At 37.3% G+C, this 20098-nt stretch overlaps 2 protein-coding genes across 5 annotated transcripts in view; one reads left to right on the forward strand and one right to left on the reverse strand.

Moving 5' to 3' along the window:
* Window positions 1–603: 603 nt before the first annotated feature.
* PSMD10 (proteasome 26S subunit, non-ATPase 10) lies at window positions 604–6906 on the reverse strand. Of its 2 annotated transcripts, none has more exons than XM_014854632.3 (5): window positions 6665–6906; window positions 4354–4452; window positions 3341–3487; window positions 3080–3246; window positions 604–831 (listed from the first exon to the last, which is right to left on the reverse strand). In XM_014854632.3, exons 1-5 carry the CDS (start codon window positions 6875–6877, stop codon window positions 678–680), a joined length of 780 nt encoding a protein of 259 aa, XP_014710118.2. In that variant the 5' UTR covers window positions 6878–6906; the 3' UTR covers window positions 604–677. The 2 variants fall into 2 exon arrangements, with proteins under 2 accessions (XP_014710118.2, XP_014710119.1); XM_014854633.3 differs by having other exon boundaries at window positions 3159–3246; window positions 6665–6852.
* Window positions 6907–6955: 49 nt separating this feature from the next.
* The window catches only part of ATG4A (autophagy related 4A cysteine peptidase), a 55452-nt gene continuing 42309 nt past the window's right edge, over window positions 6956–20098 (forward strand). For 2 of the 3 annotated variants that reach the window (XM_070501894.1, XM_070501895.1), the window contains exon 1: window positions 6956–7089. In XM_070501894.1, coding sequence (XP_070357995.1) covers window positions 7080–7089 — 10 coding nt within the window. In that variant the 5' untranslated portion in view covers window positions 6956–7079. Of the gene's footprint in view, window positions 7120–20098 lie in introns of all 3 variants that reach the window. The other variant, XM_070501893.1, reaches the window with a different exon arrangement.

The following is a 20098-nucleotide window of genomic DNA, read 5'->3' on the forward strand; positions in this document are numbered from 1 at the left end:
ACAGGATGACTTAACATAGGAACTTTAAAACTTCCTTTTTAAAAACAGTGCATTTTATTTTGGAGAGAAATAGCTCATTAAAGATACATGGATACGTGGGCTACTATTTGTCATTATGTCCGTGTTTATGAATGCCAAACTTGGGATAGCATGCCCTCCAACTGAAAATTTGGTCCACTGAAATACATAAGTATTCCTCCTATAACAAAAATAAATTAAATCGTACTGTTGAAAAAAACAAATATTTGGCATAGGCCTCTGAGTGAGCTTGAAAAACAGGTTGAGATGTGTTTCAACTGTAAGGAGAAACATTCTAGAATCCACCTAGAAACATTTGGCAGAACAATTGGCCTGGTGCTACTGGGGTTGTTCTGCCCCAGAGGGGAGAGATGGTGCACGGGAGACTGCTGAAGACTCACAACAGCCACACAGCACTTGCTCAGGATCAACAATTCAAGGTAGAATAATACACAACAATAGGAGAGCAATCTCAATGCCTGGAAAGCAAGTTGTAAGCTTAGAACACACACTTCAACAGGAAGAATATTCAACATGTTTATAACGCTTTGAAGATGGAACTTCATCATTCATAGATGATGTCTTGTGCACAAGTACATTGTTTCCAGGACACTGGGGACAACCACAAAACTTGCAAAGTAAGAATAAATCCAAGCTGCTTAACCTTCCACCAATCTCTTGAGTATTAAACCCAGACCACCTTTGGCCACTTGCAGAGGTGTCTTTTCCTCTTTATTCTCAATGTAGATACTTGCTCCATGGGACACCAGCAGTTTGGCTTCTTCCACTCTCTCCTCGTCACAGGCTAAGTGTCTGAAATTGAGGACAAAAAGACCGATCGATCACTACCAATTCTATGTAACGGTTAGGATTCCCTGAGAGGCAGTCTAAACTGCACACTGTTAGGGAGTGTAATATTGGAAAGTTGTTTCAACAGGAAAGGAAAAGCAATTTGCATGGGGAAGACTTTGTCAGCTAAAATTCAGTGGAACAGCCTTATAAGACCAGATCATAAATCATAATTCTGGCCCTACAATAGAAGAAGGGATCTAAATGCCAGCCTAAGGAACAACTCCCTCATTCTATGGAGATTAGAAGTAGTCTACACCAAACACATGCAATAATTAAGGGCTAGAATTTAGAAAAGCCCCAATTCATAATCCACTAATAGCAATTTGTGTGGTTTAAATTCTGGACAAGCAGTTTAAAAGATTTTACCTCATTTGATCCTTATATCCACCTAACAAGTTAGTAAGGTATTATCATCACCATCTTACAGTTGAAATTCTGACAGGTTAAAGTCCTTGCCTATGATGGCATGGCTGAGCAGTAACTGAGGGCGAAACCTTGTTAGGCAGTTAAGAGTTTACCAGGCAGAGTATTAGGCACTTTACATATTATGCTATTTAAGCCTCACAACAATCCAGTGAGGAAGGAATTACTATCCTCATGTTACAGATGAGGAAGTTAAGACCCAGGAAGGTTGAGTAACTTCTCCATGTTACTGAATAGAAGTGTTGAACACAGTCGGTAAGTGGCCGAGTTTGGACGGGGGCAACGGCATCTAGCTATCCCTGAATCCCAGGCTCTTGCGAGGACCCTATACCTCCTGAGCCCAAATTCCCTCCAGGCCACCCTGCCTTTCTTGTTATGGAGAAAAGAGCTAGAATCTGCAAGTCTTTCTAAACAGAGTCACCCGGAACTAGAGAAAAGACTTCTAAAACTAAGAATTTAAGAAAACAATACTTGAAAAAGTTGAATCTCACTTTGGACTAAAAAGAACACTCAGAGAATTTCTGGTTCAAAAATGTCACCATTCAATAAGGAAGAAAAGTGGCCAAGTACTATAGAAAAAATATCAAGGCAGAGGACGGCTTCTGCTTACACACAGAAAGCAACTCCAGACGGATTTGAGCTAAAGGAAAAGCAAAAATAACTCTTAACCAAAACCAATGTAGTGTTTAAAAAAACCCTACATGTGAATATTTAAAATACAATAAAATACAGGTGAATATTTAACTAATTGCAGAGTAAGAAAGGACTTTCTAATCACGAGGGAGGATTAATGGTTTTGACTACGGAGAAGTTGAAAACTGTTATTCAAAAAAATCATCAACAATATGAAAAGACAAACTGGGAAAAATATTTTCAACTAACACAGCAGAAGGTTAATATTTTTACTATGTCAAGGGTATTTCAAAAAGCAGTAAAAATAAATTAATCCCCCAAAAGGAAACAGAGAAAGGGACATAAAATGTTTAGAGTTTACAGAAGAAATGTAACTAGTCATAGGCATTAAAAAATGTTTAACTTTACTGATAATAAAAAAATGTAAATTACAACTATGAAATACCATTTTTCATATAACAAAAGGCTAGTTTCAGTGTTGGCGAGGGGGTAATAGGCACTCTGAAACTGCTTTTGGGAGGGTACAGCGATACAACTCCTCTGGAAGCAATCTGGCAATAGGTAGCAATAGTCTTAAAATGTGTATTTGTTTTGACCCAGCAATTCTACTTCTAGCAGTCTATACTAAGGCAATAATCAACATTATCGCCAAAGATTTTTGTATAAAGTTAGTCAGTGTAGCATTATTTATAATAGTGGAAAACTCAAAAAAGTTTAAATATACAGTAATAGGGGAATGATTAAATTATTCACATCCACAAAAGAGAATTATATACAGCCATTGAAAACTGTCTTAAAAATATTTAATAACATTGGAAAATGCTCACATGAGGTGAAAAGGACAAGATCTAAAGCTACATACACAGTATGATCCCCATTTTACAAAAAAATATGTAAAATATGCATATTTGCATACAAAAGATTGGGAGAAAATAAATAAAAATGTTAGCACTGGTCACTTCTGAGTGGGAAGATGATAGGCAATTTTAATTTTTATCTTTATACTTTCATGTTTATCTTTGTACTTTCAATTTTTTTTGCCATAAACACATATTACATTCATAAGCAGAATAAAAAATGAAACAATGTGTAAGAATTAGTGCAAGAGGGCTAATGTCAGGTAGAATACAAATGACTGCTACTTGTCACTTACAGAGGAGTGTTACCCTCAGTGTCTTGGATGTTTGTGGATGCTTTGTAGTACAGAAGGATATGAATCATCTTCAAGTTACCCTTGGCTGCCGCCCGGTGCATTGCTGTAGCCTCATAATGGTCCTTCGCATCCGGATTAGCTCCGCCTTCCAGTAACATGACAGCGATCTGGAAAGACAGAGAAGGAAACAATGCAGAGATCTATTTGTGTTTGTGTACAGGTTTAGAACTCAAAAGAAGTAGCCTAGGAACGGAACCCCACCTCATGCCTGTTTTTAGAAGCTGCATAATGTAGGGGAGTACAGCCATTCTGATTGACGGCATTCACCTGAGCACCTTTTCCCAGAAGGGCTTTTACAATCTCATCCCGGCCAGCAGAGGCAGCGATATGAAGCGGAGACCAGCCTGCCTGTAAAAGAGGTGGGCAGTACAAAAATCAGGGGCAACACGCACAGGGATTAATTTAGGCAGGGTCTACAAAGAGCTGTGTGTGAACGGTTTACAAAAATAACATTCTTTCTTTTCCCCTCATTAAGCACTGCAGAGATTTTGGAAAGTAGATGTACACAAACGAAAAGAAAAACCACCCACAATCCTATAACCCTGATAATGATATATAAGTCTAATTCTAACATGTTTTCAAATTGGGATCATAGGGTATAAAGCTCTGTGAGTTGCATTTCCCACAATTTCCACTTATCATTTTGTTGTGAGAATTTTTCTATGTCGTTCTTTGGAATCGTAACTTTATTGGTTGCATATTATTTTCTCATACCTACTGTATCCAAGTGTTCCTCCATTAGACTGCTTTTATTTCTTTGCTATTATAAATATTACTTCAGTGAGCATCCTTGAACAGGACTCTCTGACTACAAAAAGTTTCCATTCTTGTTCTTCACAAGTCTTATTCTAATAAAATCGATACCATTACAGTAAATCTCTAATTAACAAAAACAATACCTGGGCCCTCATTATTCAGGCAATATTCACCAAAAAAAATTTTCCAACATAATGAAAAGAGCTTGTAGTCTCTCAGGGGTCATCCTAATAAGCCTTAATTGGCATGTTTATCTTAAACTACAGGGTATGAGTGGCAAAACTAACATTCTAAAATAATGCACCCACTAGTCCTGTGCTTGGTCACCAGGGTCATGCTGTAACTTTCTAGTCATAAAGGTTACAATTTTGTTTGTGAGCTTAATACTCCGGCTTGAGTAAACACCAGTCTGGACTCTAAAGATAACTGGGAATTTATCAACTCTGCCTAGTACTCACATCATCTTTATCATTCACTGGCACTCCAAGTTGCAGCAAGAATTCAACAATTTCTGTATGTCCAGCTGAGCAAGCCCAATGCAGTGCACTTCTGCTGTCCTACATGGGAAACAGAGGAGCAGTAAGATCAACGTTCTTGAAGAGAAATAGAAGAACTAAGGCAAGAGACCAGAGAAAATTAACATTGGGGCCAGCAAACCTATAGTTTGGAAACAAGAAATGGAGAGCACTGGATCCTCAGGTAGGTCACCTTAAACTATATTACACACTAGTCTAAGAGAGACCAACGCTTTAGCAACATGGGGGAATACACTGATGAATGTAGGTAATCTGGAGAAAACAGCCAGAAAAGCAGTAGAGCAAGAAACCGATTTTAATGTTTTGGCAGAAATAGAGCTTCAGCTGTTTACTATTACATTATTTATGCAGTTTTATGTCAGGTACAATGCTAGGAGTTTTACATGCATCATCTTATTTAATCTCTACAATCCTATGCAGTGGATATTATCCCCACTTTACAGAAAAGGAAATGAAGACCCTTCAGGGTAAGCAACCTGTCCAAGGTCACAGCTAGTAAATGACGAAGATGGGACACAAACCCCTGTCTGACTCCGAAACTTCTAGATGCTCTGGAAAGAACAAATGCATCTTATGGGGAAGAAATGTTCATAAAACTAGTTGAGATTACCTATACAACCATTTAAAAAATACACCACACACAGAATTAGAGAGCAACAAAACAAATTTTTAAAAAAATAATGGGAAGAGTTAGTCAAGCTTCTCAATGGGAATCCTTTTTTGCAGTGACTGCTCTATTTCTTAGCCCTATGTAAACGAAAATGTTCTTTTAAACTTTATGACAAAAATTTTCAAACGCATATAAAGATAGAGGGAATATAACAGAAACCCCTAGGACTATCACCTAGGTTTCATAAATATTTTGCCATATTTCTTCATCTAGTTTTTTTCCTTGCTGAGGTTTTTAAAAAATAAATCCTAAATATCATGACTTTTCATTCCTAAATATTTCAGTATATAAAAAATAAGGATACTTTCTTACATAGCGATGAGAACATTATTACACCTATTCAAATTGGCACTAACTCCTTTATAGCATCGAATACCCATTCTGTATTCAGACTTCCCCACTCTCCCCCAAATGTCTTTTTGCAGTTGGCTTGTTTAAATCAGGATCCAAACAAGGTCCATAAGTTGCATTTGGCTGTTATGTTCTTAAGCCTCTTGATCTTGAGACTTTTTTATGCCATTAACTTGACGAAGAACAGTTAGAAATATTACTAAATCTTAATTTAATATTAACTTTAACGTCTTAAATAATACCAGACCATAATGAAGGTAAACTAGATAAAAGGAAAGCCATTTTCAGGTTGAACAATGCAGGAAAGTTCCAGAAAAAAGAGTCTCCCGATTTATAATTCTCTTCCCCAAGACGCAAAATGGAGATTCCTAAGTATGTGACACTGTCTCGCCAGTGCTTAGCACGGTGTCTGTCAAACAGGATGCAATCTACAAATATTTGGTGGCTTACTGAGGGCACTGTGAATCTTTCTAGAAACTCAGGGTCAAAACATGAGGGTCTTTTGCGCAGATGGGCAGAAGTAAACACTCCCCAAAGTCCCTTCACTTCTGTCCCGCCTCCGCCTAGAAGGCCGTCCATCCCCCATCGGAATCCCCCTCTTCCCTCAAGGGCTAACCCGCCGCGCCCCTGTCGGCAGAGCCTTTTCAATCAGCCCCCTCCCGGTTTCTCCGAGGCCGATTGGACAGGGCCTCCCGTTACTCGCTCAGAAAGCACCACGCCAACGCCCCTCCCGGGAACTGACCACAATTTGGAATGGACCTAGGATCGGGAGCACCGCCCTAACGCCCGCTCCTCCCCGGGGACTGCAGCCCCAGCGCCTAGCAAACGGCCTGGCACAGAACAGGCGAACAGTTCCATGGGCTTCATTGAATACAATCACTGGCAAAACTAAAGAAACCCATCAAGAAAAAAAAAAGCTTTTCTCCTCACGGATAGCTCCAAGATTGGGCATTTCGGAGAAACGCGGTAAACGTTCTAGAAATATCCAAACTCCGGCGAGCTAAGTACCGGGCCAAAAGAAATATGTGAGGTTTGTGGCGCTAGCTCCTGCCGCCCAATTCCGAGTCCTGAGGTGACCCCGGGGCCGGCGGGGGCGGCGGGGGCGGGGACCTGGCCTTCGCATAGCCAGCCTCCACTTGGGCCGCGCCAGGCAGCCACGTTGGGCTCCGTCGCCGCCGCCGCTGCCTGCGGAGAGGCCCAGCGCTGCCTCACCTGGTCGGTCCTAGTAGCCAGGGATTTATCGGCCAGGATGCACTCCTTCAACTCCTCCAGCTTCCCGCTGTAGGCCAGGTTGCAGACCATTAGGTTAGACACACTCCCCTCCATTTCGCTTTCCCAGGATCTCCGTGAAACACGACCAACGGCCGCCTCACGTCCCCGGCTCCAACTGCCAATCACAAGAGCCAGTGGCGCTCCACCAATCATCGATCTTCCTCCCTCCTTTGCTTCTTTTCCCATCGCAGGGCGCCTCTGGGAGTTGCAGTTTGAGCGCAGTTCCACGCCGGGAGGGGCCTTTGCGGCTCTCACCGACTCTGCCCTGAGGAGCGCGGAACTACAACTCCCAGGGTCCCTTGCGGCCGCCGTAGTCAAGTGGCCGGTGGAATTGGCCCAGGATGACAGCTGGAGAATGGAGTCAGGTACAGGGAGCGGCTTCGAGTGGAACCGGGGTGGGTGGTCGGTGTTGGGGCATTGAGTCGGCTACGCAAAACGGGTGTGGGGTCATGGCAGGAGAGTTATGGGAGCCTAAAGTTCCTGTCCTACGGGGGCCCTGACCTGCAGTGACAGGCGGAAGGGGCAACGAAAGGAGCTGAGTTCTACCTCCTGAGCTCGTACCGGTGGCTGTGGCTACCCTTCCCCTCCCTGCCGTGGCTAAAGGAGTGGAAAGGAGTAGAGGTTAATTATTCTGACATCTCGGTGGAATGGCATCAGGGCAGAATTCTGTCACAGCAGTATAGCATATGACACCATAGTAAGGTGATGTGCCAGGGTGATGCCAAAGGCAGGGTGTGATGCCCTGGGAGCCACTTGATATCTAAGAGACCTCGGCGAGTCCATGGCCTGGTGACATCACAACTTGATGAGGGTCATGTTGATACTGTGGCATGGTGTTGGCCCTTTTTATCACGATAATAACGATGACATCGAGGCTTTGCTAGAACTATTAAGCTAATAGTGTTTCTATTTATGGAAATCCCAAATAGTGCCATAGCAGAAGAGATGTAAGGCTTATCCTTTATAGGGCATTTCCGGAAGGGTATTTTGCCAAAAGTAGATAATGATAAGAATACACTCAAGAAAGAGACTGATCATGTTTATATTTATCCTGTTATGGTGTAGAACAGGGCTTGGCAAACGTTCTGTAAAGAGCCAGGTAGTAAATATTTTGGGCTTTGCGGGCCAAAAGGCAAAATCAAGGATAATTTGTAGATACTTGTATAATGAGAGAAAACAAATTTCCACAAATGTTTTTTGATGAAATTAAAATAATAATAATAATTGAATACTTTTTTTACTAATACAGGATTACTAATGAGAATAATGGAATTCTTTTCTGGGGGATAACATTTTGTTTAATTGGAGCTCACAGTCAGTGTTCCCTATCATCAACATCGTTCCAGATGTTCGTCTGTTAATGCTGATCTGTAATGAGATTTTACCTATTTCTTCTCTGTAAATGTCTTTTCACATAAATAGGTAGTGCCAAAGACCGATATCAATCCACAAATGCATTCTTGTTAATTTTAATTTAAATACATCTTTTACTTCAGAATAGCTTTGGATTTACAGAAAATTTGCAAAGATAGTGCAGCATTCATGTGTACCCCTCAGCCATTTCCCCTACTGGTTCTTTTACTATTTTTAACAGCTTTATTGAGATATATTTTACATATCATAAAATTCATCCATTTCAAGTGTATAGTTAAATGATTTTTAGCAACTTTACTGGGTGGTGCAGCCATCACCGTGATCAGTTTTAGAACATTTTCGCTCTCCCAATAAGATCCCTCATGCTCATTTACTGTTAATCCTCGTTTCCACTCCGAGCCTCAAGTAGCCACTGATCTACTTTCTGTCTGTATAAATTTCCCTATTCTGGACATTTCATCTAAATGAAATCATACAATATGTGGTCTTTTGTGCCTGGCTTCTTTCACTTAGCATAATATTTTTGAGGTTCATCCACATTACAGTATGTATCAGCACTTCATTACTTTTTATTGCCAAATAGTATTCCGTTTTATGGCTATAACACATTTTGCCTGTCTATTCACTAGTCGATAGACATGTCGGTTGTTTCCAGTTTTTGGCTATTAGGAATAATGCTGCTAAGAACATTTGTGTGCAAGTCTTCATGTGGACACATTTTTCATTTCTCTTTGGCAGATACCTAAGGGTGGAATTACTGATTATATGGAAAATTTATGTTTAATTTTTTAAGAAACTGCAAAAGTGTTTTCAAAAGCGGCAGCACTATTTTGCATTTCCATGAGCAATGTACGATGGTTTCTGTTTCTCCACATCCTTGCCAACATTTGTTATTGTCTGTCTTTTTATTATAGTCATTCTAAATGGGTGTGAAATGATATCTCATTGTGGTTATAACTTGTATTTCCTTATTAACTGATGATGAGCATCTTTTTGTTTGCATATTAGCCACTCGTATATCTTTGTCAGTGAAGTGTCTGTTCATATATTTTTTTCCATTTTTAAATTGAGTTGTTGTCTTTTTATGGTTGAGCTGTAAGAATTAATTATATATTCTGGATACAAGTCCCTGTCAGATATATGATGTGTGGATATGTCCCCCCAGTCTGTTGCTTATCTTTTCATTTTCTTAATGGTGTCTTTTGAAGTGCAAAAGTTTTGAATTTTGATGAGGTTCAATTTGTCATTTTTTCTTTTATGGATCCTGCTTTTGATGTTGTACACTGGAAGTGTACGATTTAACGATTATTAGTGTATTTTATAGTTGTGTCTCCATCACCACAGTCTTACTTAAAACATTTCCATTACCCCAGAAAGAAAGCTCACACCTATTTTCGGTCACTCCCCATTTCTACTCCCAGCCCTAGGCAACCACTAATCTATTTTCTGTCTCTATGGATTTTCATTTTCTAGGCTTTCATATAAATAGAATGATACAATATGTGGTCTTTTGTGTCTGGCTTCTTTCACTTAGCATAATATTTTTGAACTTCATCTAAATTTTAGTATGTATCAGTACTTCATTCCTCTTAATGGCTGAATAATATTCCATTGTATGGCTATATCACATTTTATTTATCCATTCATCAGTTGATGGGCATTTGGGTGGTTTCCAAATAGTTTTGGTTATTATGAATAATGATGTTATAAATATTCGTGTACAAGTTTCTGTGCAGACGTATATTTTCTTTTTCTTGGTACGTATCGAGGAGTAGAATTACTGGGCCTCTGGTACATATATGTTTAACTTTGTGAGGAGCTGCCAGACTATTTACCACAGTGGCTGCACCATTTTCCCCTCCCACCAGCAATGTGTGAGGGTTTGAATTTTTCCACATCTTTACCAACACCTGTTAATGTCTATCTTTTTTATTATAGCATTCTAGTGGGTGTGAAGTGGCATCTCATTGTGATTTTGTTGTTTTGACTTGAGACAGCATGAGAAGTGTATAAAGCATGTTGACATTACTTGTGATTTAAACAATGTTAGTTGTCAAAATGACTTTCCTATAGTGTAAGTTTCATATAAGTGCTGTTTTGCCTTGTAATTTTATGTTGAATTAATTAAGAAACATTATCAAGCCTGCAGCAAAAGCTAATTTCCAGAGCCATTCAGTGTTTGATAATAGTGGTTAAGGGCAGTTCTTCCAACTGTTTAAACATGTAAAAATCATTCCTACCTTGCTTACCATACGAAAAACACGAAGTGGACTTAATTTGGCCCGCCAGATGCAGCTTGCTGATGGCTGGTGTAGAAGAAAAGTGTCCTGTATGTAGCAGGTGTTCAATAAATATTTACCCAGTTGATTACAGTAGGCCTGTTGTGTGGTATTCACAAAAGATTGGGTATAGTAACATTTCACTATAATAATACATCAAGGAATTGGATCTGATTACTAGAAACGGCTGGGAAAACAACTCCAAGTGCCTCTCCTGCTGAGTGACTTATTTGGGTAATCTGCTTTTATAGACAGTGTGTTGTGCTTTTGTTTCATTTGGTATGACATGGCGGTTAACTTTCACTTCTGAGTCCCTTAAGGTCAAGGGTAAGGTACTCCTTGACTTTTTGAAAGCTGCAAGACAAATAGCTCTCTAGGGAAGAAGGTCGCTTTTCTTTTGTTGCTGACCCCAAGGTACGGAGGAACAACGTGGTCGTATTTATCTATCGAGAGTCACAGGGGGGCCTTGTTAGGGACTGATTCCCCTGCTGCTCGTATGATTGAATGTTCCCTGTTGCCTTTTCTTCTGGTCACCTAGATTCTAGGTTCTAGAACAAGCCAAGTTCATCTTCTAGATGTAAAGGATAATGCTAAGAATAACTAGCATTTATAGTTCAGCATTTATAGTGTCATATATGGGACTGATCTCACTTAATTCTTCACAACAATCCTATGAAGTCGGTGCTGTCATCCCCACCTTTTTAGAAATGAGAATACAGGCACAGAGAAGCAAAGTAACATGCCTAAGCTCACAGAATTTAGTAAAAGTTGGAGCTAAAATTGAAACTCAGGACTGTTCTACCCCAAAGCCCTAGAACTTAACCACTGCAACGTACTGCTCATTGTTGCTGAAGATGAAGTTACGTGTAAATGCAAACCTCAAAATGCAATACTAATTCCTGTCAGCTCTATGATTGTGGGGAAATGACATGCTTTTCACGCTCTAGAGCAATGCTGTCCAATAGAACCTTCTGTGATGATATAAAAGTTTTATATCTATGCTGTTTTAGTATGGTAGCCACTAGCCACATTGAGCATTTGAAATGTATCTAGGAACTAAAATTTTAATTTTAATTATTTAAAACTTTAATAGCATCATGTGGCTAGTGGTTATCATTTTGGACAGTGCAGAGAGAGGCCATTTTCCCCCACTTGCTCCTTTCTAATTATCACGAAATATTTTACCAAATGCAAATGTTCGTTCTATAGCACAACTGGAAATGAATATATTCTATAATGAAACAAACCTGAGGACACCCTACACAGGGTGAATGCAAATCAGTTAACTATCTGACAGTCAGAGGAATAGGTTCTAGGTTATCCAGAATGAAACTTCTCCATGCCTACCACTTATTAGATAAAGTTTAAACAACTGGTCTGAAGACACTTTGCAATTGATTTTTCATCATTTGCAGGTATACTTTGTTTATGTGGCTTATTAAAGCATTTCGCAATTGTAAGTTGCCTGGTTTAGATAGATGTTTTAATCTATGGCTCTAACATTGTTTTTAAGCACATGTTTTGATCCTACAGATAAATGTCTTTGGTATTGTATGTCACTGGCCTATACAAACCTTCCCCATTTAAAATTTTTCCCTTCATAAAACTGGTATATTGTTAGAGGCTATGATAATAAAACATTTTATTTACTTACTCCCTGAGTTTTAGCTTCCATGCTCTTGTTTCTGAGCTATTTGCTTTATAAGTGGTTTCTATGTTTTAAGCTTTTTATTATAAATAATAAAAGACTCACAAGAAGTTGCAAAAATAGTACAGAAAGGCTCCATATACCCTTCTTCCGGTTTACCCAATCTTTACAATTTACATAATTATAATACAATCAAAACCAGGAAATTGACATTGGAATAATGTGTATGTACAGTTCTTTGTTATTTTATCACATGTGTAGATTTGTATAGCCATCACCACAATCAAGATACAGAAATATTCCATCACTAAAAAGGTACCCCTTTATAGCAACACCCACCACTTGCCCCACCATCCATAACCCCTGAGAAATACTAATGTGTCCTCTTTCTCTATAATTTTGTTGTTTTAAGAATTTTACATAAATGGAATTATAAAGTATGTGACTTTCTCCAATTTTTTTCACTCAGCATAATGACCTTGACATCTATTCAAGTTGATATGTGTATCTATATTCTGTTCATTTTTATTGCTGAGAAGTATTCCTTGATATGGATCTACTGTAGTTTAACTATTCACCTATTGAGGGACATTTTGGTTATTTCCAGTTTGGGGCTATTGCAAATAAAGCTGTTATGAACATTTGAGTATAGGGTTTTGTGTAGGTGTAAATTTTTATTTCTCTGAGATAAATGCCCAGGAGAGTGATTGCTGGGTCATATGGTAAGTGTCCATTCCATTTTTTTTTTTTGAGGAAGATTAGCCCTGAGCTAACTCCTGCCAGTCCTCCTCTTTATGCTGAGGAAGACTGGCCCTGAGCCAACATCCATGCCCATCTTCCTCTACTTTATATGTGGGACACCTACCACAGCATGGCTTTTGCCAAGTGGTGCCACGTCCGCACTCGGGATCTGAACCAGCGAACCCCGGGCCACTGAAGTGGAACGTGCGCACTTAATCACTGAGCCACCCGGCTGGCCCCTCCATTCCATTTTTAAAGAAACTGGAAAACTATTTTTCCAGAGTGGCTGTACCATTTTACATTCCTGCATATTCCAGCAATATATGAGAGATCCGCTTTCTCCACATCCTTGCCAGTATTTGGCATTGTCATTTTTTTTTAATTATGGCCAGTCTGATAGGAGAATATTGATACCTTATTGCAATTTTATTTGCATTTCTCTAATTGCAAATGATGATCAGCATCTTTTCATGTGTTTATTTGCTATCCCTATACCTTCTTCAGTGAAATTTCTCTTCATGTTCTTTGCCCATTTTCTAATTGTATTTTTTTTTTAAAGATTGGCACCTGAGCTAACAACTGTTGTCAATATTCTTTTTTTTTTTTCTTTCTGCTCTTTCTCCCCAAATCCCCCCAGTACATATTTGTATATTGTAGTTGTGGTCCTTCTAGTTGTGGCATGTGGGACGCCGCCTCAGCATGGCCTCATGAGCAGTGCCATGTCCACGCCCAGGATCCGAACCAGCGAAGCCCACGAACTTAAACAATTGGCCTCGGGGCTGGCCCCTAATTGTATTGTTCTTTTGTGCTTTTTTTTTTTTACTGTTGAGCTTTGAGAGTTCTTTATATATTTTAGATACGAGTTCTTTGTCATATATGTAGTTTGCAAATACTCTCTACCAATCTATGGCTTGTCTTTTAATCTTATTAATAGGATTTTTCACAGAGCAAGAACTTTTAATTTTGATGATGTTCAATTCATCTTTTTTTTTCTTTTACGCATTGTACTTTTGTTATTATGTCTAACAACCTTCACAAGCTCTCATCTCAAAGATTTTCTCCTGAAAGTGTTTTAGTTGCATTTTACATTTAAGTCCACAATCCATTTTGAGGTGAATTTTGTATATAATGTGAGGTTTCGGTTGAGGTTAACTTTTTAACTATAGATATCTGATTGCTTCAGCTCCTTTGAATTGCTTTTGTACTGTAGTAAAAAATGAGTATGCTGTACTTGTATAGGTCTATTTCTGGGTTCTTTGTTCTGATTCATTGATCCATGTGTCTGTCCCTCTGCCATACCACACAGTCTTGATTACTATAGCTCTAGAATAGGTTTTAAAATCAAGTAGAGTGATCTTTCCTACTTTATGTTTTTTAAATATAATTTGTTCCTTTTCCTTTCCCTATACATTTAGAATAAGCTTGCCTATATCTAAAAAACATTGCTGGGATGTTGACAGAAAAAGTATTAGAGCTGTATATCAGTTTGGGGAGAACTGATATCTTTATTATGTTGAGTCTTCCAATCCATGAACAGGATATCTCTCTCTATTTATTTAGATCTTTTATTTCTTTCATTATCATTGTGTTGTTTTCAGCATCATGTGGTTTTCAGCGTACCAGTTGTATACATGTTTTGTTAGAATTATAACTATTTCACTTTTTAAGTAACTTAATGGTGTTGTATTTTTAATTTTGGTTTCCATCTGTTCATTGCTAGTCTATAGTATTACGATTGATTTTCGTATGATGATTTTGCACCATGCGATGTTGCTAAATTTACTGATTAAGTTCTAGGAAGTTATTTTTTTTATCCATTTCTTGGGATTTTCTTTGTAGACCATCTTGTCATCTGCAAATAGGGACAGCAATACCTCTTCCTTTCCACTCTATATGCCCTTTCTCTCTTTTTCTTTCCTTATTGTTCTGGCTAGGACTTCCAGTAGTATATTGAATAGCAGTGGTGAGAGCTAAACCCTTGCCTTGTTCCCAATCTTAGGGTAGAAACAGTCAGTCTTTCAGCATGAAGTATGAGGTTAGCTGTAATTCTTTGGTAAATATTCTTTTTAAAGTTGAGGCAATTCCCACTCAATTCCTAGTTTTCTAAGGATTTTTGTCATGAATGAGTGTTGAATTTTGTCAAACAGCTTTTTCTGTATCAATTTATATGAATATATGATTTTTCTTATTTAGTTTGTTAATATGGTGAATTATACTGACTGATTTTCAATTATTGAACAAGCCTTGTGTCCCTGGAATAAATCCACTTGGTCATAGTGTATAAATTTGTTTATATGTTGCTGAATTCTATTTGCTAATATTTTGTTAAGGATTGTTGTGTCTCTGTTCATGAATGATATTGCTTCTTATTTAATTTTTGGTACTGTCTTTGTCTGATTTTGGTATCCATGAAATATGGGCCTTGTAATTAGAGTTGGGAAGTATTCCCTCTTCTATTCTCTGGAAGAGATTGTGTAATACTGGTATCCATTTTCCTTAAGTGTTTGGTAGAACTCTCCAGTGTAACCATCTGGGCCTGGAGATTTCTTTTGTGGGAGTTTTAAAAGTACAGATACAATTTCCTTAATAGTTATAGGGCTACTCAAATTATCTATTTCATATTGAGTTTGTGTGTTTGTGTTTTTGAAGGAATTGGTCCAATTTATCTAAATTGTAAAATTTGTATTGCAGATTTGTTTGTAGTATTCCCCTATTATCCTTTTGGTGTCTGCAGAGTCTTTAGTGATATCCCCTGTCTCATTCTGATATTAATAATTTGCGTGTTCTTTCTTTTTTTATTTGTCAGTCTTGTTAGAGGTTTGTCTATTTTATTCATCTTTGCAAAGAACCAGCTCTTTATTTTATTGATTTTCTCTATTGATTTTCAGTTTTCAATCTTACTGATTTGTGCTCTTATCTTTATTATTTCCTTTTGTCTACTTTGGGTTTATTTTGCTCTTCTTTTTCTAGTTTTTTTAAACTAAATGAGATTTTGAATTTGAGACTTTCTTTTTTTCTAAGGTAAGCATCTAGTGCTATGAATTTCTCACTCAGCAGTGGTTTAGCTGCATGTCACATTTTTTTTTATTATGGTAAAAAATACATAATATGAGATCTACCCTCTTAAGAAATTTCTAAATGTACATTACGGTATTGTTAACTATAGGCACAGTGTTGTAGAGCAGATCTTTAGAACTTTTTCATCTTGCCTGACTGAAACGCTATCCTCATTGAACAGCAACTCCCCATTGCCTGCTCCCCACAGCCCCTGGGAACCACTATTCTGCTTTCTGTTTCTGTGAGTTTGACTACTTTAGATACTTCATGTAAGTGGAATGATGCAGTATTTGATCTGGCTTACATCACTTAGTATAATGTCTTCAAGATTCATCCGTGTTGTAGCATATGACAGGATTTTCTTTTTTTATTGCAGACTGATATTCTGTTGTATGTATATACATTTTCTCTACCCATTCATCCACTGATGGACATTTATGTTATTTCTACCTCTTGGCTATTGTGAATAATGCTGCAGGGAACATGGGAGGGCAAATATCTCTTCGATTCTGATTTGAATTCTTTTGGATAAATACCTAGAAATGGGATTGCTGAATCATATGGTAGTTCTATTTTTAATTTTTTGAAGAACTGCCATACTGTTTTCCGTAGGGGCTGCATCATTTGTTCATTCTCACCAACAGTGTACAAGACTTCCAGTTTCTCCACATCAGTGCTAAAACTTATTATTTTTTATTTTTTTAAATAGTGGCCATCTTAACAAGTGTGAGGTGGTACCTCATTGTGGTTTTGATGTGCATTTCCATGATGATTAGTGATGTTGAGCATCTTTTCATTTACCTGTTGGCCATTTGTATGTCTTCTTTGGAAAAATGTCTATTCAGGTTCTTTGCCCATTTCTAAATAAAATTACTTGGGTTTTAAAATATTGAGTTGTAGGAGTTCCTTATATATTTTGGATATTAACCTCTTATCAGATATATCATTTGCAAATATTTTCTCCTATCCCGTAGGTTCCCTTTTCATTCTGTTGATTGTTTCCTTTGCTGTGCAGAAGCATTTTAGTTTGATATAGCCTCACCTGTCTGTTTTTGCTTTGGTTGCCTGTGATTTTGGTGTCATATCCAAAAAGTCATTGCCAAGATCAAAGTGATGAAGCTTTTCCCCTGTGTTTTCTTTTAGGTGTTTTATACTTTTAGGTCTTATATTGAAGGCTTTAATTTTGAATTGATTTTTCTGTGTGGCATAAGATAAGGGTCCAATTTCATTCTTTTGCGTGTGGATATCCAGTTTCCCCAACACCGTTTGTTGAAGAGACTATCCTTTCCCCATTGTATACTTTTGACAACCTTGTCAAAGACCACTGGACAGTATATGTATGGGTTTATTTCTGGGCACTGTGTTCCTATTCCATTGTCTATATGTCTGTCTTTATGCCAATACTGTACTGTTTTGATTAATGTGACTTTTGTAATATGTTTTGAAATTAGGCATTGTGAAGCCTCTAGCTTTGTTCTTTTTTTGTCAAGTAATTGTATTGAGATCACAATGGTTTATAACGTGTAGTTTCAGGCGTACATTGTTATTTATCAATTACTGAATATACTTCATTGTGCTCACCCACAGTAGTCCAATTTCTTAAGATTCTTTTGGCTATTTGGGGTCCTTTGTGGTTCCATATGAATTTTAGGATTGTTTTTTCTATTTCTGTAAAAAGTGCCATTGGGATTTTGATAGGGATCACATTGAATGTGTAAATTGATTTGGATAGTGTGGACATTTGAACAATATTGTCTTCCAATCCATGAATATGAGATGTCTTTCCATTTTTTTGTGCCTTTAAATTCCTTTCAGCAATGTTTTACAATTTTCAGTGTACAAGTCTTTCACCTCATTGGTTAAGTTTATTCCTAAGTATTTTATTCTTTTTGATCCTATTTTAAATGGAATTGTTTTCAGATAGTTCATTGTTAGTATATAGAAACATAACCAATTTTTGTATGTTGATACTGTATCCTGTAAAGACTTAACATTTCAAGTATATGCTAGATTCATTTATTAGTTCTAACAATTTTTGTGGATTTTTGTGCAGTCTTTAGGGTTTTCTACATATAAGGTTACATCATGTACAAACAGAGACGATTTTACTTCTTCTTTTTTTTGCAGGGAAAGATTTGCCCCGAGCTAATATCTGTTGCCAATGTTCCTCTTTTTTTTTCCTTCCCAAAGTTCCAGTACGTGATTATATATCCTAGTTGTAACTCGTTCTGTTCTATGTGAGCCATTACCACAGTATGGCAACTGACAGATGGGTGGTGTGGTTCTGCGACCAGGAAGCAAACCCAGGCCACCAAAATGGTGAGCACTGAACTTTAACCATGAGATCATTGGGACTAGCCCTTATTTTTTTATGATTTGAATGCCTTTTATTTATTTTTCTTGCCTAATTGCTCTGGTAGGACTTCCAGTACTGTGCTGAATAAAAGTGGAGAGAGTGGGTATCCTTGTCTTGTTCCTGATCTTGGAGGAAATCTTTCAGTTTTTCACCATTGCGTATGATGTTGTGTGTGGACTTTTTATATATGGCCTTTATTATGTTGAGGTAATTTCCTTTTATTTATAGTTTAAGTTTAGAATACTCAGCTTTTCAACATGAAAAGGTATTGAATTTTGTCAGATGCATTTTCTGCATCTATTGAGATAATCTTGTGGTTATTCTGTTAATGTGGTGTATCACATTGATTGATTTGCATATGTTGAGTCATCCTTGCAAGACGGAGAAAATCCCACTAGGTCATGGTGTGTGGTCATTTTAATGTGCTGTTGAATTTGGTTTGCTAGTATTTTGTTGAAAATTTTTGCATCGATATTCATCAGGGATATTAGCCTGTAGTTTTCTTGTACTGTCTTTTTCTGGCTTTGGTATCAGGGTAGTGCTTGCCTCACAAAATAAGTTTGGAAGTGTTCCCTCCTTTTCAGTTTTTTGAAAGAGTTTGAGAAGGATTGGCTTCTGAAACTCTTTTTTAAAAAGAATTTTATTAATTTTAAGAATTAACTTCAAGAATGAAATTAAAGTTAAATCATCAAAAGAAGTTAGTTCTTCTTGAAATGTTTGATAGAATTCACTAGTGAATCCATCTGGTCCTGGACTTTTTTTTATGGGGGGTTATTATTGACTCAATCTCTACTAATTATAGAAATTTCTGTTTCTTCATGGTTCAGTCTGATTAAGTTTTATATTTCTAGGAATTTATCCATTTTTTTCTAGGTTACCCAATTTGTTGGTGTATAACTGTTCATAGTAGTCTCTTATAATCATTTTAATTTTTGTGGAATCAGTTATAATATCTCTTCTTTCATTTCACATTTTAGTTATCTTAGTATTCTCTTTTTTTAGCTAATGTAGCTAAAGGTTTATCAAGTTTGTTGGTCTTAAAAAACCAAGTGTTAGTATCATTGACTTTTTTTTCTGTTGTCTATTTTGTTTATTTATGCTCTAATCTTATTTCCTTCCTTCTGCTAACTTTGGACTTAGTTTGTTCTTCTTTTTCTATTTCCTTGAGGTGTTATATTAGATTGTTTGAGAACTTTTTTCTTTTTTAATGTAGGCATTTATCGCTATAAACCTACTGCTATTGCTGCCTTCCATAAGTTTTGGTATGTTGCGCTTTCATTTTCATTTGTCTCAAGATATTTTCTAATTTCCCTTTTGATTTCTTCTGTGACTCACTGGTTGTTCAAGAGTGTTTTTAGTTTTCACATATTTGTGAATTTTCCAGTTTTTCTTCTGCTGTTAGTTTCCAGTTTCATTCCATTGTGGTTGGAAAATATAGTTGGTATGATCTCAGTCTTTTAAAATTTGTTAAGACTTGTTTTGTGATCCAACGTGTGATTTTTCCTGGAGAATGTTCTGTGTGCACTTGAGAAGAATGTGTATTCTGCTGCTATTGCGTGGAATGTTCTATATATGTCTGTTAGGCCCATTTGGTCTATACTTTTTGCTCAAGTCTTTTGTTTTCTTATTGACCTTTTGTCTGAATGTTCTATCCATTTTTGAAAGTGAAGTGTTGAAATCCTCTACTGTTATTGTGTTGGTCTATATCTTCAGTTTTGTCAATGTTTGCTTCATATATTTGAGTCCTCTGATGTTCAGTCCTTTTTATTTATAATTGTTATAATTTCCTGGTGAATTAACCCTTTTGTCATTATCTAATGTCTTTGTCTTTTTTGACAGTTTTTAACTTAAAGTCTATTTTGTATGATATAAGTATAGACACTGCTACTCTCTTTTGATTACATTTTGCATGGAATACT

The sequence above is a fragment of the Equus asinus genome, chromosome X (genome assembly GCF_041296235.1).
Source record: "Equus asinus isolate D_3611 breed Donkey chromosome X, EquAss-T2T_v2, whole genome shotgun sequence".
Classification (NCBI taxonomy): domain Eukaryota; kingdom Metazoa; phylum Chordata; class Mammalia; order Perissodactyla; family Equidae; genus Equus; species Equus asinus.